At 38.0% G+C, this 18080-nt stretch overlaps 1 protein-coding gene across 1 annotated transcript; it reads right to left on the bottom strand.

The window, feature by feature from the left end:
- Positions 1 to 1636: 1636 nt before the first annotated feature.
- On the bottom strand, positions 1637 to 17045 carry LOC129456634 (uncharacterized). Its single transcript, XM_055225064.1, has 19 exons — positions 17007 to 17045; positions 16757 to 16829; positions 14238 to 14318; positions 13926 to 14005; positions 13184 to 13411; positions 12054 to 12122; positions 11872 to 11971; positions 10936 to 11047; positions 9516 to 9747; positions 8279 to 8423; positions 7610 to 7697; positions 7224 to 7286; positions 5568 to 5767; positions 4941 to 5069; positions 4291 to 4478; positions 3692 to 3840; positions 2761 to 3006; positions 2268 to 2424; positions 1637 to 1714 (listed from the first exon to the last, which is right to left on the bottom strand). Exons 1-19 carry the CDS (start codon positions 17043 to 17045, stop codon positions 1637 to 1639), a joined length of 2457 nt encoding a protein of 818 aa, XP_055081039.1.
- Between the last annotated feature and the right edge of the window lie 1035 nt (positions 17046 to 18080).

Raw genomic sequence — 18080 nt, 5'->3', positions numbered from 1 at the left:
TGAGTCTGTGCAAGGTCGCGGTGCTGCCACTGAAGACAGTCTGCACTCATCGTTGCGGAAGCAATAGGCCCTAGGGGCTCGGGCCTAATAATATTTTTAGCAAAAACAATATATCCGATAACATTAAAATGGCATATTATACATTTTTTGAAAGCTCTCGACTTTCCCCACGTCACCATGGGGTGTGTGTCGTGTTTGTCGGGGTCCGCCATTGACCTCCCATTGACTTCCATTCATTTTAGCAGTAACAAGTATGGCCCATGCCTGCGGCATGGGGGCTTGGATAGGGCTCGATGTCAGGAGTGTGTTTGGGGACATGAGCGATTCGCGCTGCGTCAGCGTCAACATTGACGCTGACATGCTAGCAAGAGCAAATATGCATGTCCCAGCTAGGACACAGGAGTCTGTGCAAGGTGCGGTGCTTCGCACTCATCGTTGTGGAAGCAATAGGCCCTACGCCCTGTAGGGGCTCGGGCCTAATAAAAATTCTATGAAATTTAACCAATGAAAGTCAGACATTGCTTTTCAACCATGCTTCAACAGAATTACTTAAAAAATAAACTCATGAAACAGGCGTTGACAAAAATGATGGTACCCTTAACTTAATATTTTGTTGCACAACCTCTTGATGCAGTCACTGCAATCAAACGATTGTGAGGTGATTAAGGCACCTCCCAAAAACAACAAAAAGAAACTAGCTGCAGTTACTGTCTATAGGGAAAAATCTGCATTTCTGTCATGCCATTAGTCAACGTCAGATTTCATGTCTGGTGGAGTTGACCGGTCACTATCCATTTGTAGCTTCCAAATGAAAAAGAAGCAGAGGTAGAGGAGGATAAAGGTTGAATCTAAACTGAGAAACAGGGGGTCAAGGGAGGAGGAAGAGTGGACTTTCCCCTCCTGTAGTTAGTTTGGTGGTTAGAAGTGAATTAATCAGTGCTAAACTTGTAGCATGGATTTTCTGAATCTGGATTAAAACATATTTGTTCAGTTTACGACAGTGTTCACATATTTTTGTCAACTCCGTCAGATCCATGTATTTAATGTTTTGTTTTGTTTTTTTAAGATTTTATAAAGAAGCTTGACAATATCAATTCAGTTTATGTAGTTTAAGGGTAAAGGACATTGAAATCTACAGCCTGATTTGTGTTGATTATTTAGAAAAAGGCATTTTATAACATTAAAATAAAAAAAATAAAAATAAATTCTAAGTGAAATAATATGAAACTCGGATTTTCAGTATAAAATTACAATTTAAGTTTTGAGATATACTTTAATTGGACACTATGTTAAATAACTTTATTACAACATAGGTTGTAAATAAAAATTGTAAGTGGACTGTAATAAATCAAATTGTGTGCTTATAGGCTGGGCCGGCTCCGCTCATAACTGTAGAATGCTTTTGAAAAAAAATAAAACCTGTTTTGTCCCAACTCTCAATAATCACCGATTTGAGTTAGAGTCTGAAGATTCCACATAATAATTATCAAAACATGATTATGGCTTTTTTATAGTCTGTTACTTATGATCTAGTTGCAGCCATAATGTAGAACCTTTTTTACATCACGAGAAGAGTATATGTTAAGGATGTCCCAGGCATTAGTGTCACTACTCACATTATAGAAAAAGGTTGTTCTTAGTTGGACCAGGACATGGTGATGACAGCAGGATTTGGGTCGTCATAAACAGACCTGCGGCGTCTGGATCCACAGTTCTGTAAGGAAACAGATGAAACACATGAATAGATCACCAACAGAAAAGTTACACAGTGCACCTATAAATATGTAGATTTTCTCTTTAAACTTATTATTATACTTTTTCCCCATAATCCCATAAAGCCCCAATAGACTCTATACTCCATACAGATTCCGATACCATGATAATAAAAATACTCTTTATTTAGACAATAGAATGTGATTATCAACATTAAATATTAGTACTTTATTTTTTATTCCCATGTGATTTTATATCTGTGCAATCCCGCAATCGTCTCTAGAATCTAGACGATTGCGGGATTGCACAGATATAAAATCACATGGAAACCTGTCTAGACTCTACATAGTGGTCCATGGGCGTATACTAGTCTATGTGCTCTGATACTTGTAAGTTGTTAGTATCAGATTTTCGCAACCCTATTGCAGAGTATCAATTGTACTTTTTAGTGGGATAGATTGGTACACGCTCCCTTTTATCTCTTGACTGTCTTTTCAGCACAAAATTAAAACATGTGACCCCCTTCTGGGCCATGTTAGCATGTCCGAGTTTACCGGCACACAGGAGCTCTTGTGGGTGCAGAGTTTGACTTCGCAGTGGAGGAACATGTCAGAGCTCTCTTTAAACTGGAACATGTTAAAGGAGAAGAAGTTTGAGGTGTTGCGACCGTTGCCCTCCACCTTCACCGTGTGGTCCTTCGGGTTTGCACAACTGAGAGGGACAAACAAGGTACACTATGTAACATTTCTGATGGATGTATAGTACATACTCTTGAAATTGATCCACCTGCTTGTCTCCATGAAGATATTATTGCTTTGTCTGGAATGTTCCACAGTTTGGCATGAAACTGCTCTATCTTGCATTTCTTAAGATAGTAGTTATAGCTAATAGATCTAAACCCAAACCAGGTCTAAAGATCTAAACCAGGACTAAACCAGGACTAAATCAGGTCTAAAACAGGTCTAAACAGGACTAAACCAGGACTAAACCAATTCTAAACCAGGTCCAAACCCAGTCAATGTCTGTAGATCTTTAGCAGGACTTCACCCGTGTATGACTAGGTCGTATCTGGGCGTGCTGTTGGGCTGTGGATTACGGGTGGCCCAGCAGGACTCTGTTACCACGGAGACGAGGGTGTAGTCCAAACCCGAGGTGTTGAGCTGGACCCAGACAGTCTGGTCCAGATGCAAGATGGTCTCAGGCAGAATGGGCAGAGTCCGAGACCAGTCCAGATAAGCCTTCATGGTCAGGTTGTAGGACCAGACCCCTGATACGATTGTCTGCACCACCGAACTGTACAGGTAGAGTGCACATATTGATACTTTGCAGCTGATGTCATCAACATTCCCTGGGGCTATAATGCTAACTGTAGGCATGCATTGGTTGAGGCTTTGTTAGACTTTAATCTGAGCTTTCAAGTTTTTCAGTTAGTCACAGGCTCCTGAAAATTTGTCATTTAAATCCATTTTGTATTTTTTCTTGAGTTTTCAAACAATCTTAAAATTTTTTGGCTGTGTTTGCTAATGTGTTCATTGTGTCACCATGGTAACTGTTGTACATTTCACCATACACATACGTTTATTGATAATTAGTATAGTAAAAGAAAGTCATGTTTTGAATCAGAAAAATTAAGTTTGACATAATACTTGTAGGCCTTTCCTTTTGAGTCAGTGGTTGTTCTTGTACTTTTCTGTTGCAACACTACAATTTCCACATTGTGGGATGAATAAAGTTTTCTTCTCCTCTTTTCTACATTTTCATTGACAAATCCCAAATAAAAAGTGGTGATACCTTATACAGATCTCATTGTATTTCCCATTAATTTTGAGTTATAAAGTAAAGATAATGTGACATAAATTAAAGTTCTTGATAAAATGAATTAAATGTGTTTCTAGAATAGATTTAATTAATTATGATTACACTGTGACCTCAATAATCAAACATATCTTAATTAGATATATTTCACGCACTGTCTGACCTATCTCTGATGCGGAGGGCCACTGTCTTGATCTCAGGTTGGATGTAGTAACAGGAGAAGTCCACAGTGAACTGATCCTGGCGCGTCACCATCCCCGTCTGGTTCTTCATCCGGATTGTGTTCTTAAAAATCATCTGACTGTTCTCGGTCTGACACACATGTGTAGCATGGTTAAAACTGCAGTATGGAACATGTACATACAAGGACATTCTCAAGGCAAAAATATCCAGGTTAGGAAAACTGACAGGATATTTATCTAATTTACTTGATGAATTCACTTTTCTGCTTCTAAACAAGTTTGTTTTTCATAATTTTACTATAGGCACCATGTTATTTTTTTCAATATGTCCATCTGTCTTCATGGAGAACAGTAAAAGCCAAAGTTAAATCTGTCAGCTGAACAAAACGTTGTAGGAGTGAAGATGTCTCACTGCTCATCTAAGCCACTGACACAAACATCTTCATGGAGAATGTTCTGAATGTTTATAACTTTTTATTTCCATTGAATCATGCAGTTGACTTTCCACCTCCAGAAATGTACACTCTTTAACTTTATGCTGTGATAAATCCCAGTTGTGTTGGCATTCATTGACACTGACCGTGACCTCTGTGCTGCAGAAGTTGATGTTGTCAAACCCAAACTTGATCAGGTGAGTTTGTGGATCCAGCTGGCCTTTGCAGTTTGGGTCATTCAGGTGGAGCTCTGAGTATTTGACCCTCTTCTCGTTCAGGAGACACCCAATCAGATACACCGAGGCCGAGTTCTCCCCGCACACCGTCGGCTCACCTGGGGACCAAACCAAACATTCTTAGAGGTGCTTTCATCCGTATTTAGACAAATGTTTGGACTGGTTTAGGACTGTAATTAGACCTAGATTAGCCCTGGTTTAGTCCTGGATTACTTCTGCTTAAAACTGTTTTAGACAGTGTTCTGATTTAATTTTGAATTGGAACTGGTACAGTCCTGGTTTAGGTTTAGCTACCCTGGGTTTATTCCTGGTATAGACCTGGTATAGACCTGGTATAGACCTGTTTTAATCCTGGTTTAGTCGTGAGTTTACACCTGTTGTAGCCCTGGTATAGCCCGGGTTTAGTCTTGGTTTAGTCATGGTTTAGCGCTGAGTTAGTCTTGGCTTAGTCTAAAAATACACTTCAGTATCACAAGTAGAAATTAACATGATGATTTGGGAAACATGTTGAGATTAAATACAGTATAATATGTAAATATAGGAAGTCATTTTGTTCTCACCAAGCGTCTTGTTGGATTTGTATTTTTCAACAAACACAGCGCGACAGAGGCACATCTCTTCGTTCAGGTCAACTCCACAAAACTCATTTTCACTGCAGTAAGTGTCCAAGCACAGGCCACTTTTATCAACTGAAACAGAAACATAGAATAGAAAATCACTCTCTGTTAACATGCTCCCTGTCTTTTAACTTTAAATTTGATGGTTTAGGTCAATTCATACTATTGTATCCATGGGCAAAACACTTCTCCCACCTTGCATGGGAGGGCATCTATGGCTACAGACCCAAGTGTGCTGTAATACGCTTTGAGAAACTTTAATCATATGGTTTAACTTTAACCTTTCAGCTGACAACAATCACAATATTGATTTCAATATCATGCACAAAGATAATACTATCTCACTCTTAAACACATGTCATAACTATAATAAATATAGAACCAACTATTCTCAGATCATTCAGAAAAGGTCTTATTTTGTTGTTTTTTCAGTATCAATACTTGAATAAGTATCTTGTTTCGATAATAGTTTTAGTATCTGGGTATTGACAATTTTTTCACAATCCTAATAAAAAACATCAAGAAGTGTTGCCAGATCCTGTTAGTATTGTGAAATATAGATTTGCATACCACACTGGGCCTCAGTCTCCCAGTTGGACAGGGTGACATTGGCGCGTGAGCAAAGGGTCTCGTAGGTTTGGTGGAAGCTGCACTGAAGCCCATCGACAGAGGGGTAAATGCAGAGGGTCCGATTGCACGAGTTGATGAAGGGGGTGGGGTCAATGTGGGCATGGCACATTGCAAATGCAGTGCTGTTCAGGAGGTTACAGCTGAGAAAAGGACAGAGAGTTACAAAAATATAGTATTTGTGTGAAAACAAGTGAACCAGTACTACGAATAAACCAGAACTAAAATTGACTTAGATACAGCCTATGGTCTAAAACTAATAAATTAAAGGTGAACTATGTAACCTGGTGATCTGCCTGTCTCCATGGTTATTTCTTAATCTAGAATCCATAGCATGTATTTAATTATGGATGTTTCACTGCTCAAATACCTTGAAAAACATGTATTCTTACTGTAAACTGGCTTGCCTCTCCATAGATCTGACTTGTGACTTAGCTTGGTAGCATCACCTGCTTTTCTCCATGGACATAGATATTTTGGAATATTGCAGACAAAGCAATAACATCTCTGTAGAGAAGCAGATAGATGACATTCCACCAGAAAAGTTACATAGTGCACCTTTTAAGTGTAAAATGACTGGTTGTCATGTTTCTTTATTAATGACTTGGTTTGGTGGGATAGTACCTGTGAAACATTTATTATAGTTTTCCATCAGTTAAGTGGCAGTTTGTGGAGAAAAAAGTTAAGATGTACAAAAAACTATGAAGTAGCGGAGAATCCTAAAACAGAATCCTTCTACTTATGTCATCAACATTGGAAATTCCATCGAAAATGCTGCGACGAGCACAAGGAATAGATTTTTATAACAAATTATACATTAATTTAGCAAAAAAAACATGCTGTCATCTATTCTTATTTGTCTAATCATTACTACAATGTAATTTAGACAAGTTTTGTGCCTTGTTAACATAATGGTTGCTAGGTAAGAGGACTGGAATCCTGTGTATGTCATATTTGCTGCCTGTGTTCAACCAGGAAGTAAAATTATAAACTTCACCTGGATTTTTAAAACTTGACAAAATTAGGCACTTTTTTCTTAAATGCAATTAAGTTAACTATGTTTTAGTAAAAAAGTTCTTAACCCATCACAATTAACACAGACAAGGCCTAAACCAAAGTAATCATATAATGTATTTATTTTTATATTGTGCTGTTCTAAACATTTACGTTTCTCTATAAAGTTATTAATTCACTCCACAGTCTCTCTCAGTGATGGTGAGCTGCTTAATAATGACAAGTATGAAATTAAACTTCAGCCATGAACTGCAAAATACTCTTTTACTTCTATGGGGTATTAACTGCTAACACGTAATATATTTAGATCATCATGTTACCTTGTATTGTTTTGAAAATTATGTTCAATGCAAACAACATTTTATCATGCTTGTGACACATCTTTGTATATTTACGGAGAATTGTCGTGTGGGAGCATGGGTGACGTAGGCTTGTGGGTGGAGCATTACACAGAATGTTACAGCTCACCATAAGGAGGATCTGAATAAGGCCCAAGACAGATCGCTGACTACTTCAGGCATTTTTTGAGGGGATGTTGTAACATGGTAGAAAGCTCAAAAATTCGATTTTCGAAATTCGACTTACTGTTCAGTTGCAGCTTCACAGTTGATGGTGGGATCTTGAACATCTGTGTGGGCTTTCTCACATCTGGCAAAATAAACAGAGGAGCACTGGGTAAAAAACAGTGTTTGAGGTACATTTTGTTATGGGTAAGAACAACTAATAAAGAAATATTGACCCTATTTAAATTCATTATATCACTTTTTCCACACTATGGCATTAAACTTGTCTGTGGTGCTTTTTATTCTAAATGAAATGCTTTGAAAACATTGATAGAGTGAGTGGGCTTGCCTCTCCACAGATCTAATCTGTAACTTGGTCTTTTGGTGTTATCTGCTTCTGTCCATGGACTTTTATACCACACTGTTGATCCACCACCTGAAAAGTTACATAGTGCTCCTATTACTTACCCATCTTTACTGAGGTTAGATGACTTTGCACTGTTCAGATCCATTGTAGCATTGACACATAAACCAGTCGCTGTGGAAACGTTTAACCCTGGATCAGAGAGAGAGAGAGAGAGGAAGAGAGAGAAACAAAGAGAAAGAGAGAGGGGGAGGAAACAAAAAGGCTCAAAATATTATTACTGCATGCTTTAGGTTCCAGCAACCCCCTCAGCTACCCCTATTTTATGAGAGCATATGATGGCATCCCAAAATCATTTTTATTACGTTGGTATGATTCATAGTAATCATTAGAACATATTTAAAGCATTTTAAAGGTACTGCATAAGCCTTCTTGTAGAAGTTATGCTGTCTGCTTGTTTCTATTGAGATGTTGCTTTGCCTGGAGGGTTACAGAGTACGTATATGACAGTATATCAGGGGCGCCAAAGAGCGGAAAATATTAGAAAGATTCTAAGAACCCTGGGATGACAGGGTCCAGATGTATTTATTTATTTATTTATTTTGTTTTTGTAGTTTTAGACAAAATTTCTTTTTGATAAGGTCCAGAAAACCTGGCAGCACTGCTGTATGGCATTAAAGGTATCGATATCTTTAGAGTAACAGATAGTACCACCAGGTCAAGTTACAGGTTAAGCTCTGGGGTCTGGTTGAGAACATTATTTTGGGATTCACCTGTGAGGAAGATGAGAGTGGAAAGTCCATCAAAGAGCAGTTCAAACTCTTGTCTGTAAACTACAGAAACGTCAGATGAGGTTCTGGAGATGTTAAGTCCTTCAGGCATCTGAGCTGTGCTGATGTTCACAAAAGAACCATTCATCTGAAAGACAAACAATGCACTGACCTCAGACACAGAGAAGACATGGACACAGAGGTAAAGTAGGAACAACATCTGTTAAAAACACCATTAAAATCACAACAAATTCTTTTCACTTGAGATGATGGGGAAATGAAATGAATCTTTTAACAATGTATGACCTCGAGTGTGAGTTTTTTGAATGACCACAATAAGTATAGCTCAGTGGGCGGAGATAGGAAGTAGGTGGAAGCAGACATTTTCTGAACACTCAAGCCTCGAATGCAGGTCAATGCAGTATTATTTAAACATACATATAACATGAGTAAAACCAACTCAAATTTACAAAATATGCCACCTTTAAATAATATAGGCATTTTCAATACTGTGAAGCTATATGAGACCCAGTTATAAAGTGTAATAGATGTAATTCAACACTCTGCCCCCTCATGTCTGAATATCCTCCACAGTGGAGTGTTTTAAGTTTTGTCTTAAGACCCACTTTTATTCTCTGGCTTTTAATCTGCACTGCACCTCCGTCTCCGACCCGCTCTAAGACTACTGCACATGAGCCCACTCTCAACTGTCTGCTCCATCAACCTTCATTTGTATAACTTTATCTGTAAATAAACATTGTTAAACTTTTCACCCGAGTTCTGAATCTTTGGTCCCCCTGTCAGTTGTTATGAGAGATTCATTATACTGTTTTGACCATTTCTTAGTGTTACATATTTTAATAGTTTTATATTATAGCCAGTGCAACAACATTGCCATGGAAACAAGCAGGAGGCTTTCATCCAGTCCATCAGGTTTGTGGAGATAGAACCCCGTTCACAGTAAGAATGCATGTTTTTCAGTGCAATAAAAACATATATCATGAAAAAACATACTTTTATTTAATTTAGCTTTTTACTAAAACTTAGACACTATGGCTTTAGCATATGGCTGGTTTATTTACTATTTATTTACCGTCTCTTATTGTTTAAATTTTTTCTGTGCAGTACTTTGGGAACTGTCATGTTTATAAAATTTCCTCCATAAATCAAGTGGATTTGATTGAAATAAGGCGCCCAATATTTTGTACTTAAAAGATGTTACACATTTCACCTGTCTCACCTTGACTCCTCCCTGTCCGATGTGGATGTGAGTGGAGCCGACAGTGAGGAGGAGGTGGTCCAGCAGACTTACGTCCCTCCTGCGGCGGTCCCTAAACACTGCCTCCAGCTGTAGTCCCCCGTCCCCTCTGGAAAGGAGGGAGTACCCACATCGGTCCGGGATTGAGGTGAGGACCCCCGAAATGTCAATGATGCTGAAGCCAGTCACTGAGCACCACTGACTGAGTAGACACCTACAACGAGGTGGAAATAATAAGAAATATTTTAACTGGATAAGAAAATCATCAAATAGAACTAAACTAGAGCTCACCTAGGTTTAAATAATAACAACCAAGACTTATACTGGAAAAAACAATGGCAAAAATGGAATAAAAACTGAGTCTATAACAGGAATAAAAACCCCACTTAACCTGGACTAATCAGAAAATACTACCAAGTTTAAACCAGATTAAATAAAGGAGAAATTATATCTATTGATACATTCACTTTCCCTCTCCACAGATCTGACCAAACCAGTATCAAACAGGGCTGTGAATCAGATTTGCTTATTTCAGTGATGCTTGTAAAATTTCTCTCACCTCAGATGAACAGTTTAGTGCTTCGCTCATTGATTCAGCAGAAATTCATAATGTTTTTCAATCCCTAGTGATGTTATTTTTCCCTTTCTTTCCTTGGTTTAATAAGGATAGACCATGTGTTTTCCTGATTGGCTAATTCGCCTATCAATGATGCCCATCTAAACTCTGGGAGATTCTGCCTGGATCCCAGGCAAAGAAATTTTGAAACATTATAGGCAAAATAATATAATCTACACAGACAAGCAGGTGGCAGACCTTCAGTTACGTACAGCCCTTTTACATTTTAATTAAATTCTTGATTGATTAAACTGTATATCAGACAATCAATGCTGTAGAGATCGACCAATATGTTTTGTTTTTTTTCATGGCCGATACCATTTGGTTAGAATCCAGAGAAACTGTTGGCTGATAAACTCTCTGCTCTGATTATGTAAGGGCATTTTGATGATTTTTCCCAAATTCAGGAATTTAAATGTACTAGAAATCTCATGTACAGCATTTTTTTTTTATTTTTATTTTTTTTACCACAGATCAATAACAGAGCTGTGTAATTACATTTTGTGCAGATATCTCTTTGCAAAGTGTATCGACTTGTGCTGGAGATTTAAGGCCGATAGCCGATGCTCTAAAAAGTGCAAATATCAACCCAATATATATGTATCTCAAACAAAACAATAATAACTTCTTAGAGCCATATAAAACATTAAAAAGCAGGCACAGGTGTGATTATAAATGTCTATCACCTGGTTATTAAAATGCAGTAGTGGCACCAATGTATCCAGTTTTGCATGTCCTGAAAACGTAATAATTTGAGCCGATTCTGACATAAAGGTGTCCACTCACTGTGCGTTGTGGCAGTGGTTGCACGGCTCTGAGCTCAGGAGATTAGAATCACTGCAGATTCCCAGAGAGCCATCAGACAGACAGGCCTTAGAGTCTCTGAGCAGGACCACACCTGACACAGTAGGAGCAGACAGGAAAGATCAGCTTCTTACACATAGATACTAAATAATGCAAAGACATATTCAAGATTTAAAGGTGCGCTGTGTAACATTTCTGGTGACGGTTCCACCACCTGCAGTCTATAAGGAAATCATTGCGTTGCCTTGAATGTTCCACAGTATGGCATAATCATATCTGTCCTCATGGAGATAAGAAGGCAACATGACCAGGCCAAGTTACAGGTCAGAAAGCATCAGTGAAGGCGAACAGGTGCTGGATCCCCCATCAGAAAAGTTACATAGTGTATCTTAATAAAATATTATAAACAGTTTAGATATTGATAATTCATACTTCAAACATTTAAAACTTGATGAAGAATAGGAACCACGGGTGGGTAAAGTAGTCAAAAAGTTTGCTTAAGTCTGAATAATTTTACTTAAAAATAATATTACTCAAGTAGAAGTACAAAGCAGTGGTCCAAAAAAATTACTCAAGTAAGAGTAAGTAAGTACTACTAAGGGTAACTTAAAGAGTAGCTGTCAGGAGGAAACATCTGATTTATAATTTAAAGTTAATGTAATTGGATGGACAAAACTAAAAAAATAAGTATTTTCAAGATAGACCATAAAAATGAGAAAAAAACAATATCATATTTGAAGGATGAAAGAAACAAATTTAATTCATAATGGGAAGAGTAACTAAAACTATTACTCAAGTAAGAACACAGTTAATTCAGTAAAGGTATTACTCAAGCAGGAGTAAATGTTTTGGCTACTCTTCCCATTGTGAGTAGAATGTAAATGTAACTGAATACTACCCACCTCTGTAGGAACCTACCTTGGTCTCTACATCCACTAAGAGATAACTCGGTAATTGCTAATGTGACATTTGTAGAGTCCACTGTGCTGGTCTCAGGACTGATCACCAATAACAAGTCCTAAAGTAAAACAAATGTAAAACTAAACTCATTAAACTCAAATTACGTTTGGACCAAATAATTGTGACGGCTCTGCACTCACTCTGGGTGCAGGTCCAGTCACTGCTGCAACTCCATAGATCCCCCCAAACAGAGACAGAGACATAATGAACTGTGAAAAGTAACAAGACAGTGGACTACAGGACTGACTCAACTTTAAATGGGTTAGTGCCAGATAGTCGAGTCTGGAGTGATGGAAATGATCAGCTCTGGTTGTCATGGTAATGGGTAGCATCTGTAGCTTTAAAAAGGTCCAAAATGTTGCTTTTTTTATTATTATTATTATTATTATTATTATTATTATTATTATTATTATTATTATTATTATTATTATTATTATTATTATTATTATTATTATTATTATTATTACTATTATTTAATTAATTAATTAATTAATTTATTTATTTTTTTATTTTATGGCATAAGTTGAGATAGGGCTAGTGGTGACAAAAGTGTTTTTAAAGATACTTCTGCTAACATGTTAAGTTATTCAATACATTTTCCCAGCCAACACATAATGCTGTCCAGAAATTAACTAAATCCTAACCTTAACCACAACCTGTTTTCTAACTTAAAAACAAAGCTTCATCACTTTGAATGACCAATCACAGCAGACCATCCCTCCTGACCTGACACTCTAGCATTAACCATTGACATAATATGGTGAATATGTACAAATAGTAGTGACCTACAGTTTGCCATTGATTTATAATTGCTATTAAACCAACCAAAACAGTAGCTAAAATATTACACTCTTGACAGGAATACTAAATCAGCCACTTTAACAGATGTTAAAGTGGCACTAAACACCTAAACTCCACCCACAACCATGTTTCAAATAGATATAAACTGGGCAGTGCCTGGACAACTAAAAAGGAGAGTGAGGGGGGAGAAACAGCAGGGTCTGGAGAAACAAAGAACAGTGTGATTGGTCTAACAGGCATCCACACTTCACACACCTGGCTGCAGGGGCAGTCCTGAGTGATGTCACCAACTACTGGAAATTGCAGAGGCCACTGAAGGCAGCATACATTTAGATTTAGGTGTATTTTCATCAGAAAGCTGCAAATTGATTTAGTTTGTGCTAAAACACCATATACACAGTGTAGTAGTGAAAAAAGTGGATTTAGTGTTTAGTTCCACTTTAAAACCATTACACATCGACACACTCACCATTGATGTGTTGTTTACATCCACTATGTTAAACTGGACTGAGCAGGGGGCATTTCCTTGGACCCCAAGGGCAGAGGGGTACTGAGGAGAGGAGCCGTTAACTTGGTCCTGGGACAGAGATAGAGACACTGAGCCCACCCCTGAACTCGGAGTAAGCAGACAGTCCCCCTGAGAAGATCCAGCGAACCCATCAAAACAGAAGAACACTGAACCAGTATACTCGCTCACCTGCAGAAAGAGAAACAATGGATCAAGATTATTCATTCAATATTTAAGTGGGAGTTAAGAGTTCAATTGCAAAAAACAGATAAAATCCAATTTTTAAAAAAGTTTACAGTTTAGGTAGCTATACTTTATTGATAGAGCTACACACTGCAAAAATACTTTAATCAAAAACATTTATGTAGGTTTTAGGTTTATTTTATCTAAAGCCACAGTATGTAATTTTTGTCATTTTTAGCCAAAAATAACCTCAAATAAAAGTATGTTTTTCAGTCTTTTTGTTCATTTATTACCTCACCTTTCCATCCTCAAGGCACTCAAAACTGCTCCACCAATGATGTTTTTTCAGATCAGAGTACAAACGCCCTACCAATGGAGGTACTGTCACCCATAAAAGTTGTTCATGTTCTGCTTACACTATCTTTAAATATCTGCCCCCTTTATTTTATACATCCAAAATAGATTTATTCTTCGTTTTGTCCCTTGTGGCCCTCCGTACATTTGTGTTATTGTTACTCACATAAACTGTTTTGTATTCTTTTCCATAGACAATAATTGGACAGTCTGTGATGTTGTGCTGCATAGAGGTGAGAGCTGCCCCTGTAAATAATAAACACATTTATGTACCAAATCTTTTACAGTTAAATATGTACATTTTTACATTACATTTCAGCTTTTGATCCCCATTAACCATTGTTTAGACAGTGGCTATTCATTCTAACATCTACATTTTAAAATCACAGTTTAAACTATTTGGCATAACTGTAAAAAAACAACAAAAAAAACCCAACAACTTCTGAACTTCTGGATACTACAGTATATTAGAATTTACCTGTCATGTGACTCAGAGCAGCCATATAGAGGACGAGAAGGGGGAGGAGCATACTGAACTGGCCAATCAGCTGACAGCAATCTAGAAAGAAGTTTGATATTTGATGAAAATATTGTATCCTTCCTGTAGACACTGTGGCGGAAATCAGGAGGAGAAGGAGACATTGTTAGTAGGAAATTGAGACCTTGATATTTGGTGTACATGCTCAGAGGTTATAATACACCCTACAGTGGGAGATTTAATTAGATAATACCATGATCTTTTGAGTGTTCATGATTCTGTAGTAAATGAACTGTTGCTGCTTTACACATCCAGTGTCCTACCTCACTTTACATTAGCTATCAGTTAGTTCGGTTAAGGTTAAAATACATTAAGGTACACTACAACAGGTGTTAGGTGGAGACAAAACATTTACTTGAAATAATATAAATAAAATGCATTTTTATGACTTGCTATGATTGCTATGCTATAGAAAACACCAAGCTACATTCAAACAGGCACACACATCAAAAAGAGGCAAAAATAAGAACAAAACCAAGACCAGACTGTGCCTAAACCAGGATAAGAATAATGCCAAATATGGGTGGCTTTCAGATTTTAGATCGTGATGATATTCCAGAGAGCCAGATTTCTCTATTGCTTACATTGTATTTTCCCATTTAACATTCAAAAAGTAAATTCAAATTTTAAACCTGATCATTCCTATTAGTAACTAGACACAATAACTTACTGCAATGCAACAAAAATCAGCACTTTAGCAATATTCATTTTACCTGCCCCCCCATCTGTAATGATAGAATGTTTTGACATCATCTGAAATCGAGCAATATGCACATCAGGACCAAATCAAGACTAGTTTGCACCCTGCTTTTGTTCAAATTCATGAAGTCTTTACCTGTTGTAGTTTATCATCAATGTCTCACCTGATGTTAGTAGAACTTTAGTGGACTATCCTGGTCTGAGCCATGAGACGATCTGGGAGTGCTGGTTGTGGACCTGGTTTATATGCTGCTGCTCTTGGGCCTGGGGCATGATCTCCTAAAACCACCGGTCAAACCAGTCCCACCTCGACAGACTTCTGAGAAGATGCAAAAATGTGAAACATATACAACCAGAATTCATGTGACAGGAAACTGCATCCGGAACAAATCTCATCTGTTTAATTATCACTTAGGGTTTGGTCTGGTTCTAGTGCCAGTTTAGTCTCAGTTTTGATGTGATGTGTGTGCAACTGTGAACTCAGCCTTGGCCTTTCAAACCAGGTGTTTTCTTTGCAGTAGTTCCCAGTTAAATTTTTTTGTCTAAAATAACCTCTATTTTCTCAAATTCTGAGTATACTTCCAAACTCGAGTAATAGTTATTATTTAGTGCAAATCTGTTTACTCCTGTAGGGATTGATAATTGCAAGTACCCTCTTGTGCCTGCAACATAACAGATGCACTGACTCACAGGTTGGCGGCGGGATTCCCGCTCCCACAGATGAATATTGCAGTTGTGTCCTTGAGCAAAACACTTAACCCATCTTGCCCCAAGTGTCTGCACGCACTGTGTATGAATGTGTGTGTGAATGGGTGAGTGATTCCCTGATGTAAAGTGCTTTTTACCCTGCGTAACCCTGGGGTACCTCTTAAACATAAACAAATCTTTTCAGAACAAATTGTTTTCAAAATCGTTTAACAAATGAAACCACAAGATTTATGTTGATCAAAACCCAATATTTGGCCTAAGAGATGGTGATGTGTTTTGTACCTTTCGATTATACCTCAATACATGCAAAATATTACTGATCCAATGATAGGTCTAATCAACAATGATTAAACCACAGTGAGTCAGAATTCCAATGGCATAGCAGCAACAGCTAAATCACATTCTATATCACTGCTCTGGCCACTAGCTTAATTTAAAACACTGAAGCAAGTGATATTTTAGGCATTTACAGACAGGGAACATGCTTTTCACAGGTGAGACATTTCAGTTAGTAGCAGTGGAATAAGCACATTAAACAACGAGGAGCTGTGAGCCATGCAGTTTTAACGCAGGGGGTTAAAACTGTATAGCGCATGGCTCCTCGTTGTTTAACCCTTACAAAATATGAAACGCATAAATGCATTTACACGGCACATCATAAGGTTCTTACTCTAATTCAAGGTGGCTAAAGGTTACAATGGCTACAGACTACATCTCCTAAGGTCATACATTTGAGCTATAAATAAACAATTTTCTCACAATAATTTCAAAAAGTGGTGACATTATTCAACCCCAAAGATGATGCTGTCAGTTGAAAGGATTTTAATCCATACGATTAGTAAAGACAAGTTTATGGAGCCAATCTATAACGCTAAGGTTCAACATTTGTGAATCATAAGTTTGGATATTTCTTCAAAAAACAGTAAATCCTATAGAGTTGTTTTGGCCCCTGTCATCCATCTGAAATTATGACATAATCAATTTTCATAATGTGAACACAATAACCACCCTCTTGCTCCTGCACATTATTCACACATTAGTTTTTCTCATACCAGACAGATCCTGTTTCCCCTGATGCTCTGGGGCCAAGTGCATTGTCCTTTTCTCAGCGTCCTGTGGCAGCTCCTATTACACAAATATAGAAACTTTATGTTAAACTAGAAATACAGGAAACTTTTAGACTTGTTCATAATAAACAGGTATATTTAAATGTGTCTAAACCAGGGGTCACCAACACTGTACCCGCGCGCACCACGTCGCCCCCAAGGACTACATGGCCATGTCTCAATTCGCCAAATACACCTTTTGAAGGGACCCTTCGAGGTACTCCTCAAAGGCCATGTCCCAATTCGCCAAACTGGCCTTAGGATCACGATTGGAAGTGTGCGTCGAAGGGCAGTTACGTAATTTCAACCCACCCTACTGAATGCGCCCACAAACCTGCCCTCCCCTTTCCACCGTTTCCATGGAGATCGGACGTGGCCGAAGCGTGCACGCACTTCTATATCCCATCATGCACCGCAACTACGCAAAAAAGAGAAGAAAATGGAGTCCGCTGCGCAATACACATTCAAATGTTCATACTGGTTTACCTCATCTACAACAGTGCGACATGAAACTGTTAAATCTGAATAAAGATAAGTACAGGCCGTGTGTTTGATGATTAAAAAGGAGGGGAGTTACATGGAATAAAGGAATGTGCAGTTATTGCTAGACAATAAGAAGACATTATTATCATGAGAAATTATTATTGCAATAAGAATAATGTAAGAATGTTCGTTTCTATTGTAAGCATCAAAGACCAGGAGACTGAAACATAAAGTCAGAAGGTTTAATGAGTTCCACACAGGTAATGTGAACAATGACGCAACGGACTCTCCAGAAAGGACAGAAGAGAGTCCTGAGATGTACACAAAATCTTCATGTGTTCTAGTACATTCCATACGTCTGCGCCCCTCGGGTGCACGTGTCATTTACCTTAGTGTTAATAAGTCAAGATACTAGTTTGATGTAGCGCTGCACTGCTAGAAAATACTTTACAATACTAATATGAAAAGAACTGGCACGGCATAGGAGGGAAACAGTGCCCTCTACTGTTATTAAAGTGGTGTAGCCACTGGCCAAAATACCGAACCATTAAAATGCAATATCCCACTGTTAACAAGAGTGTAATTTTATCTGTATTATCTGTGTTGTTTTAATTTGTTTATGACGTTCCTGGTTTAGGCATTAGGTTTTCACAGTTTTTATCATTGTTATTCAGATAATCCACCTCTCCTTTCCTGAGGGCACAAGTTTGGGTTTCTTCCCCGCACCTCATTTACATGGTCCTTCGAGCCGGATACACAGTTTCCTCAGTCCAATCATGTCTCGCCC

Source organism: Periophthalmus magnuspinnatus, chromosome 10 (genome assembly GCF_009829125.3).
Source record: "Periophthalmus magnuspinnatus isolate fPerMag1 chromosome 10, fPerMag1.2.pri, whole genome shotgun sequence".
NCBI classification, from domain to species: domain Eukaryota; kingdom Metazoa; phylum Chordata; class Actinopteri; order Gobiiformes; family Gobiidae; genus Periophthalmus; species Periophthalmus magnuspinnatus.
The sequence above is the reverse complement of the archived record's forward strand: the minus strand, read 5'-3'. Positions and strand labels throughout refer to the sequence as shown.